Raw genomic sequence first — 8,618 nt, 5'->3', positions numbered from 1 at the left:
TAATTTTATTTATTGTAATTTTTTTATTATTAAAATTATGTATTTTTTTATTATTATGTCTTTAATTTTATTTTAATTATTGTAATGTTTAATTTTAATTTTAATGAAATTGGGAATTTAAAAATAAAAGTGTAGAAATATGTATTTTGTGGAAATGAGGATCTAAGACACCCTCTAAGACCCAATGCATTGGAGAGGAGTGTGTCTTAGGTGGGGACCACCATCTAAGACACCCCCTAAGACACCATGCATTGGAGATGCTCTTAGTAGTGATTCCTTTCCATTGTTGAATCAAACACTACATAAATATATATAATAGTTATTGTAACCATTTATCTCCTTTATTTGATTTCATTCATTTTCCATTCATCTACACAAACAAATTAAAATCCAGATGTACATGCGTTGGACATTACATAATGATCAAATATAAATAATTAGATCGAACATTTTTAAGTTTTCAAAATCAGACCAGGCATTTATATAATTAAGATTCTTCACTGCTCATTTGTTGAAATTTTCTATTGCATATACAGATGAAGGACATGTGACAATCTTAAAGTTTAAGATTGTCCAATGTGAGAGTGTATATCTTCCTTATATATATAAACTTAAGTCTTAATATTACTATATGTCAATAATTCATGAATACAATAAGAAGTCAAAGGGCTTTTTTTTGGCAAAACAATAAGGCTAATAAGGATAATAATATTGGAAAATAAGTAACATACATGCAGTAAATGATGTCGGGAAAAACTGGAAGAGAAAAAGTGGGGCCCCGTGTAGTTTAGTGATCACCATTTCTTCCACATATATAGTGCAGTAGACGAGCATCTAATCACAACAACAAAATCTTGATTGTGAAAGCTGAGACGACACAACACATTGAATTCGCAAATTAAAATATATTAGCTAGCAGAGGTGGTTAAAAATGGCGGGTAAGGAAAGAGGAGTAGAATGGAGCATCAACATGGGGGATGGGACGTCGAGAGTTCTAGAAGCAGAGAGCAGGTTCGGGTGCAGAGGATTGCGGAGGTTCGCGTCAAAGATGGGAGGCTTCTTTGCAAGAGCATGGAGGTTAGGAGTAAACGAGCCAAAGAAAACCATACATTGTGTTAAGGTGGGGATGGCCCTCTCTCTGGTTTCACTCTTTTACTACATGAGGCCCTTGTACGAGGGTGTCGGCGGCAATGCTATGTGGGCCGTCATGACCGTCGTCGTCGTCTTCGAATATACCGTTGGTACGTATATATGTTATTTTATCAAATTATGAGTTTTTTTATTTTATATCTAGACTGATTTATGTGTATGTGTTTGTGTAGGAGCGACGCTTTGTAAATGTGTGAATAGGGCAAGTGGGACTTTGTTGGCGGGAGCATTGGGAGTTGGTGTTCATTGGGTTGCTAGCCAATCTGGGGAGAGGTTTGAGCCTATAATTCTTCAAGCCTCAGTTTTTGTTCTAGGTAAGAACTGTGTGTCTCTCTCTCATGAGTGATGAATGGTGAATGTTGAAACACGAAGTAATATTATATATATGGATGCATGCAGCAACTGCGGCGACGTTCTCACGTTTCATTCCGTCGATAAAAGCTCGATTCGACTACGGGGCGATGATCTTCATCCTGACGTTCAGCCTGATATCAGTTTCCGGGTACCGCGTGGAGAAGCTGTTTGAGATGGCTCATCATAGGCTCTCTACTATTGCCATAGGGACCTCCATCTGCATCATTACAACCATCATTTTCTGCCCTGTCTGGGCTGGCACCGAACTCCATAACCTCATCATAAACAACATGGACAAGCTATCTGATTCCTTAGATGGTATAATAAACACCAAACATAACATCACATGCAACGCATCATCAAATCATATACTTACTCATCACTATTTTCTGCTCTCAGGATGTGTGGCTGACTACTTCAGTAGCAACAGTGAAACTTCCGACAAAACCTTGCAAGCCTACAAATGCGCCCTTAATTCTAAGGCCACCGAAGAATCATTGGTTCGTCTCCTTCTACTTCTCCTTCTCATAACATTCAAGATCAAGACCTCCAATCTTACAACACTTTGCTTCCTTTTTTGCAGGCGAATTTCGCAAGATGGGAGCCGGCACATGGAAAGTTCAATTTCGGACATCCATGGATAGAGTATGTCAAGGTTGGAGCTTCGCTCAGAAGCTGTGCTTACTGCATCGAGGCGCTTAATGGGAGCATGAATTCTGAGGCTAAGGTAAATCAATTTACAAGTATTTGTCCGTAGTTTTTTTTTTGGTGAATGAACAAATAAATTTAAAGTTTGTGTGACGATGAATTCGATGCTGAGTCTTTTGGCCTCAACCATTAATCACTATACCAACTAAAAATTAAGTGGAAGTTGATGTTTGGTGGTGTAACTAAGTAATCTGGTTAAACAGGTTCCTGATGCCCTAAAGAAGCATTTCGGCAACTTCTGCGTGAGACTGAGCAATAAATCCTCAGCTGTGATGAAAGAGCTTGCTGTTGTGATGAGCAGCATGAAGAAACCATCAAAGATAGATTTCATGGTGGAAGAGATGAGGAGTGCAGTCCGAGAGCTTGAGAACGCCCTGAAATCACTGTCGAAGCAGCCCATCCAGCCAACTGAGGCCAAGGCCGGAGAGGCAGCAGCGCCTCCCATGGCCGTCACTCTAGCAGAAGTGGTTCCCCTAGTGACGGTTTCCTCGTTGCTGATAGAGATCGCGGCCAGAACAGAGAAACTTTCCGAGGCCGTGAATGCAGTGGCAGAGAAGGCTGAATTCGAGGTTGAAACTGCTGAGGAGGCGAAGAAAGGACAAAGCTCGAAAGGAGGGAACATGGTTGGTGAAGAAGACAAGGCGACGAAGACCCTTCAGAAGGTCTGAGTTTGTGAGAATTTAAGAACCAAATTATGCTTTCTTTAGTAAGTTGGTTGCTTATAGGCGATGACCATGTACAGTAAAGGACAATTGCTGTGAAATAGAACTTCTTCAAGAATATTTTTGTTCAGAACAGAGAGGAGATGGAAACTTATTCTAAAAATGTGATCTTTTACCATTCTGCAGTTGAAGAAATTTTATGTCCCATTTCCATGTTTACTATGCAAATAAACAGGGGTGATTATTCAAATCGAACTCAACTTCTAAAACCAAACGGTTCGGTTTGGTTATTCAATTTTGGTTTTTTCTCAACCCCTATAAATAAGCAAGAGAGAGATGATCAAGACAACCAACATAAATAAAACAACAGTTTCGACCACATCAAACATATGGAAGAGTTAGTTGTGTTGAGTGACATTTTTACTTAAATGTCAACAACAGAAGACAGGCATTAGGGCATATTTCACTACATCACCTGATTTGTTGGCTGTTAGAGACCACATTTTCTTGATCACTTCCCCAACCAAGGTTGATAGACAATTCCTCCACAGAGACCTTGACAACGTCGGATCGGACACCGATGTCAGTTGCATATCTACTAATGCAGTACATCCCTGCTGTCATCGTAGCCACCCCGACGGGGCTTGGCATCAGTAGCTTGAGAGGGGACGAGAGAAGAGCTGCCAACGGCGCACCAATGACGGAAGAAGCCTGTCCGCTTCTTCCCACGCCTAGGCGCTCAACTGTGAGGAGCCCCGTCTTGCAGTACAGGGCGAAATCCTCACAGTTGTTCTGGAACACATCGTAGTTCCCAAATCCATTCCGGAATAGATGCATTGCCCGGTGAATGACTGTCTCGGACGGATCTGATGCTGCAGTCGTGCACGTGCCTCCACGTACTTTAGCAAGGAAAACGGATGGGCTCACTCCGTACTCAAAGGAATAAAGGGAGCCGTTGTTGAGGAAGCAGTCGATGCAAGAGAGGACAACCCCGCTGCCTGGCTGCCTCAGACCGCAGTCAGGAAAGGTCGGACACGCTTCAGTCACGCTGTGTGCTTCGTGGTTGGACGTGGAAGAGGTCGCAACACGCGTGAAATGAACCACTTTGCTGCTTCCGACAAAGATACCTGCATGATTAGATAATCCAGGGTAGGTAATAGCTTCTTTACTGCAAAGGAAGAGCAGAATAATCCATAGTTGTTCATGTAAACAAAACTACAAGGGATTTAAGTAGAAACATATCTGCAGATTTACATAGAATGCCTAACACCATCATGCTAAATGTGCTTAAACTTAAAGCACAGATTGAGAATGAAGTATCATAGCATAGAGGAAAAAGTTTGTCACAAAACACAGCTTATCTAGGCAAAAAATGTGCTAATTCTTACTTGGTATTACATATCTCTCTTACTTCCATCTTGCCTAACATGAGTTTTTTATGTCACAAGTTTGAAGGAATGTGCCTAGTTTTTAACATCTGAAAATGATCAATTGTGATAAATTTAAAGGGGAAAATAATAGAACCCAATATTGTCAATTCTTCAATGAGCAACACACAAGAAAATATGGGAAAATTTTATCACATTCTAGTGGTCCCCACCTTATTCATCCCGTATTTTCTAAGGTAGAAAAAAAGTTTATCACACGAATCCTTATGATAATGTTATCACACTAAAATTGGAGTGAAGATGAAGGAAAAGACCTACCCTAGGAAAAATTGCTAATTCTGATTGAAAAAAGTATCTACTCTACAAAACATGTAAAAACTAATGGAAAAGATTGGAAAATAATTGTTTTTCATCCTTTTCCACCAAACTTAAGATTGCTGTTCAGTTTTGCAGTGAGCAAATATCAGATTTTTAATCCAAGATTACAATTTCAATACTAGAAATTATCCTAATTCTCCAAGTCGATAAACTAAACAGCAAAAAAAGGCCCACGAAGAAAGACTTGCAATGACAATGCCAAACTATAGATTCAAGGTAAAATTGAAGTCAGAGACTTTGTAATAATTGAAAGGCAAGATTGGTATTATTTGCAGAATAATAATGAGAAAAAAGCAGACACACAGAAGATGAAACCATGATGAGAGTATGCAAAGACTGCTCTGTAAGTGTAGATGTGATCCCCTGGCTTGATCTCATTCCGCTCCACTCTGTTGGAGAGCAAACCCATCTCTCTTTCACCACAACAATTCAATCCTGTCAACAAATTTTGTACCTTCTCTTTCTCTTTTTCGAGTAAATTGGGTCTTATTTTCCATCTTTATTTTATTTTTATATTTCTCACTCAATATAAGAAATTCTTAGATTCTTGGTATGGGTATCCAAGGTAAGTTTCCTGTTCTCGACATCGAAGAGAGATATGCTTTGCTTGTGATGTACGTTTATTTTTCCCACGACATTTCTAATGTTCCGTCGATATTTTTCTTTCACTTTTCTATCTTTTCGCCTCCTAATTCTAAATGTAGTGATTATCACTTTTTAGACTAGTATTTGCAGGTTCATTTAAAAATGAACTAGTGTTAGTACCCATGTTGCGCGGTATGATTCATACGTATTTTTCAAGTATATTAAATTTAATTATAATTTTTAAAAATAACTTAAACTTACATAATCAAAAATATAAAATAAATAAATGAAATAGAGAATTTAAATTATATGATAAAAAAGATTTTTAGGACGTTAAAAAAAATTCATAAAAGACTATGTATATCACATGACAACAACATGATAAACATCTCCAATGGGCTAAAAGAAAATATTTGAAGCTATATACGAAATCTATATATTAAAGTAAAATAAATCATATCTTACGTGGCATCGTATAATCATTTCATTCTAATTTTCCTCAATTCTCATTTATTCTTATTTTTTTTTCTAAAATTTAATCAATTTCTATATCTAAAAACCATTAAAAAGCTAAAAGTCATTTAATGACATTAAATAGTAATTGTTCTTTTTATTTTATGTTTTCTTTTTCCTTTTCTATTTCAGATGTTTCCCTCAATAGCAATCACTATCTTTTTCATGACAATGAAGCGTAGTGTGTTAGTAGAACGCTTCTCCTCCAACCAATAGGTCGGGGGTTTGAGTCACCTAGGGAATTAGAGTGTGAGTGAGTTTTTTCCTTTCTTTGATTGTAACAAATTTAAAAAAAAAAAAATCACTATCTTTTTCATGACAATGAAGCGTAGTGTGTTAGTAGGACGCTTCTCCTCCAACCAATAGGTCGGGGGTTTGAGTCACCTAGGGAGTTAGAGTGTGAGTGAGTTTTTTCCTTTCTTTGATTGTAACAAATTTAAAAAAAAAAATCACTATCTTTTTCATTAAATATTTGCATTCATTTTCGTCTCAAAAGATTGTTGCATTTATTTTGTTCCTTTTTTTGATTTTTTTTTCTATTTAGTAGCATTCTGTTTTCTTTCTATTCCATTTATTTTTTTTTCTTTTTCTTCTTTTCTTCTGATTTTTTTACAATAAATATGTTACTTTTTATTTTTTCTTTTATAGATTGGTTGGTAAGCATTAATTAAAACATGTTGACATTCATGTGTAATTTGACATTTCAATAAATTATATTTTGAAGGGAGAAATTTCTTTTTTAAAATATGGGGAGCTAAAGCTTCATAATATATTTGATTCCCTTTATTTTAGTTAAGGTACGCATATTAAATTTTAAAAAAAAAACGTATATTCTTGAGTACACGAAACTGTATGTTTTTATGTCCAAAACCTAGGTTTTTAGATGATTTTTTGTTACAAGAATGCATAACTTAATATTCCGCTCTAAATATTGTATGAATCATAAATTTATTTTAGTTACAGTAGGACATGAAATTCTTAACTCGAATGTTCTTGTATAGACGACATTGTACACGAATTCTTATGCCACAAATCTAGTTTTTTGGTTGATTTGTTGTTACTTGAATGCACACTTTAATATTTTGAGCCTGATATTGTATAGATCATACATTTATTTCAGTTATAGTATGACACGAAATTCTTAGGTCGATTGTTCTTAAATACATCATACATGACATTATACGCGGACTGTACATAAATGCGTTTTTATGCACCAGGCATAATTTTGGGTTGTTTTGTTGTTACTAGTATGCGTAGTTTGACATTTTCGGGTAAAAAATGTACTCCCTCCGTCCCAGCTTTTATTCCTTTTTTGGCCGTCCCATATTTTAGTATCCATTTCTATTTTTAGTAAAAGTAGGTGGGGCCCTTACTCCACTTTAATTATTTTAACTCTCACATAAAATGTGGGACCCTTATTCCACTCACAACACATCAATCACTTTATTAAAACTCGTGTCGTTCTCAACTGGATACCAAAAACCGGGATGGAGGGAGTATATAACTATACACGATTAGGATTTTGTTATCATTGTTCTTCTACTCGGTTGTGTACATGGAAATGTATACAGTTTATGATTTTTGGACACGATTAGCATTAACTTTATACACCATTTTGATTTCAGTGTAAGTAATAGTTGTATCTATATTTTCTTACAACATATGGCGTGTCGATGACCTATCATTATATGTAATGACGGTTATTGGGATAAAATCGAGTATATAGATAGGAATGAGGTTGTTGTATTCATAGATGTGCAACAACTTTACCGTACTAGTCTAATGCAAGATATTCATGAGTAATTAGACGACAATGGTCGATGTGACTATATGTTTTTTTAAACATCAACCATACATGCAAGAAATTGACTTTCATTTTCAAATTTGCATGAACTTCATTTTGTTGTACGATGGATTGAGATTCAGTGTATCACACTTGATAGTATCACTACAAGAAAATGCGGCTCTAAAATCCCGAAAACGGTCGTTAATTGTGTTAACGACCGAATTAACGATCGTTTTCGGTGGTCGTTATTTGCATCGTCGTTCCGAGTCCCAACGACCGTTTTTTTTTCGGTCGTTAAATCTAACGACCGAATTTTTGGTCGTTAAAAAGAAAAAGAAAAAAAAATGAAAAAAAAATTATTTTTATTTATTTTTTAATTAACGACCGAATTTTCGATCTTTAAAAATAAATAAAAAAATATTTTTTTTTGAAAATATATATATATATATATATATATATTAATCTTTGTATCCCACAAGTAGTATTTCTATTGTATTTTGATCTTAATTGCATATGATTTGACGAACTTCCCAATGGGTACTAGTGCTCTAGGTCAAGCACGCTTAACCTTGAAGTTCTTTTTGAGTAGTCACCAGTACAGAACACGCGTATTATTGATATTACTAAAACCTATTAATTCATTTAAACTCTATTTCAGTATACAATATTATTCATTCATAACCTTAGAATATATCGAGATGGTATCTAAGACTTGTGGTGCCGGCGAAAGATTCACGGTAAATATACGACCGAATTTAAAATAAGAAAAAATTAATATTATCGTAATTTTTAAAAAGAAGAAAATATGAGTATGAAAAATAACAATCAAATATACAATAAAATCAGCGACCGAAAATTCGGTCCTTAAAAAAATTAAAATATTAAAAAAAATAATTAATGACCGAATTTTAGGTCGTTAAAAAATTTTTAAAAAAAAAATCGGTCGTGAAACGGCCGTAAATCGGTCGTTATACGCGTGTTTTCTTGTAGTATATATTTTGCGTCCTATTTTCAATTTTTTTTTATTTTCTTGTATGTATTTTTATTCAATTTCAACTTTGTATACTTTAGTTTAGTTTTGTGATTATTTAAATA

General features: G+C 35.3%; 2 protein-coding genes across 3 annotated transcripts; one reads left to right on the top strand and one right to left on the bottom strand.

Moving 5' to 3' along the window:
- Positions 1-834: 834 nt before the first annotated feature.
- LOC130997326 (aluminum-activated malate transporter 10) lies at positions 835-3,086 on the top strand. The gene is made up of 6 exons (XM_057922611.1): positions 835-1,241; positions 1,323-1,463; positions 1,549-1,821; positions 1,903-2,003; positions 2,087-2,230; positions 2,415-3,086. The coding sequence occupies exons 1-6, from the start codon at positions 932-934 to the stop codon at positions 2,877-2,879; spliced, it is 1,434 nt and encodes a 477-aa protein (XP_057778594.1). The 5' UTR covers positions 835-931; the 3' UTR covers positions 2,880-3,086.
- Positions 3,087-3,210: 124 nt separating this feature from the next.
- LOC130997327 (protein LEAD-SENSITIVE 1-like) lies at positions 3,211-5,274 on the bottom strand. Of its 2 annotated transcripts, none has more exons than XM_057922613.1 (2): positions 4,955-5,274; positions 3,211-4,000 (listed from the first exon to the last, which is right to left on the bottom strand). In XM_057922613.1, the coding sequence occupies exons 1-2, from the start codon at positions 5,046-5,048 to the stop codon at positions 3,345-3,347; spliced, it is 750 nt and encodes a 249-aa protein (XP_057778596.1). In that variant the 5' UTR covers positions 5,049-5,274; the 3' UTR covers positions 3,211-3,344. The 2 variants fall into 2 exon arrangements, with proteins under 2 accessions (XP_057778596.1, XP_057778595.1); XM_057922612.1 differs by having other exon boundaries at positions 4,943-5,261.
- Between the last annotated feature and the right edge of the window lie 3,344 nt (positions 5,275-8,618).

Source organism: Salvia miltiorrhiza, chromosome 8 (genome assembly GCF_028751815.1).
Source record: "Salvia miltiorrhiza cultivar Shanhuang (shh) chromosome 8, IMPLAD_Smil_shh, whole genome shotgun sequence".
NCBI lineage: Eukaryota > Viridiplantae > Streptophyta > Magnoliopsida > Lamiales > Lamiaceae > Salvia > Salvia miltiorrhiza.
The sequence above is the reverse complement of the archived record's forward strand: the minus strand, read 5'-3'. Positions and strand labels throughout refer to the sequence as shown.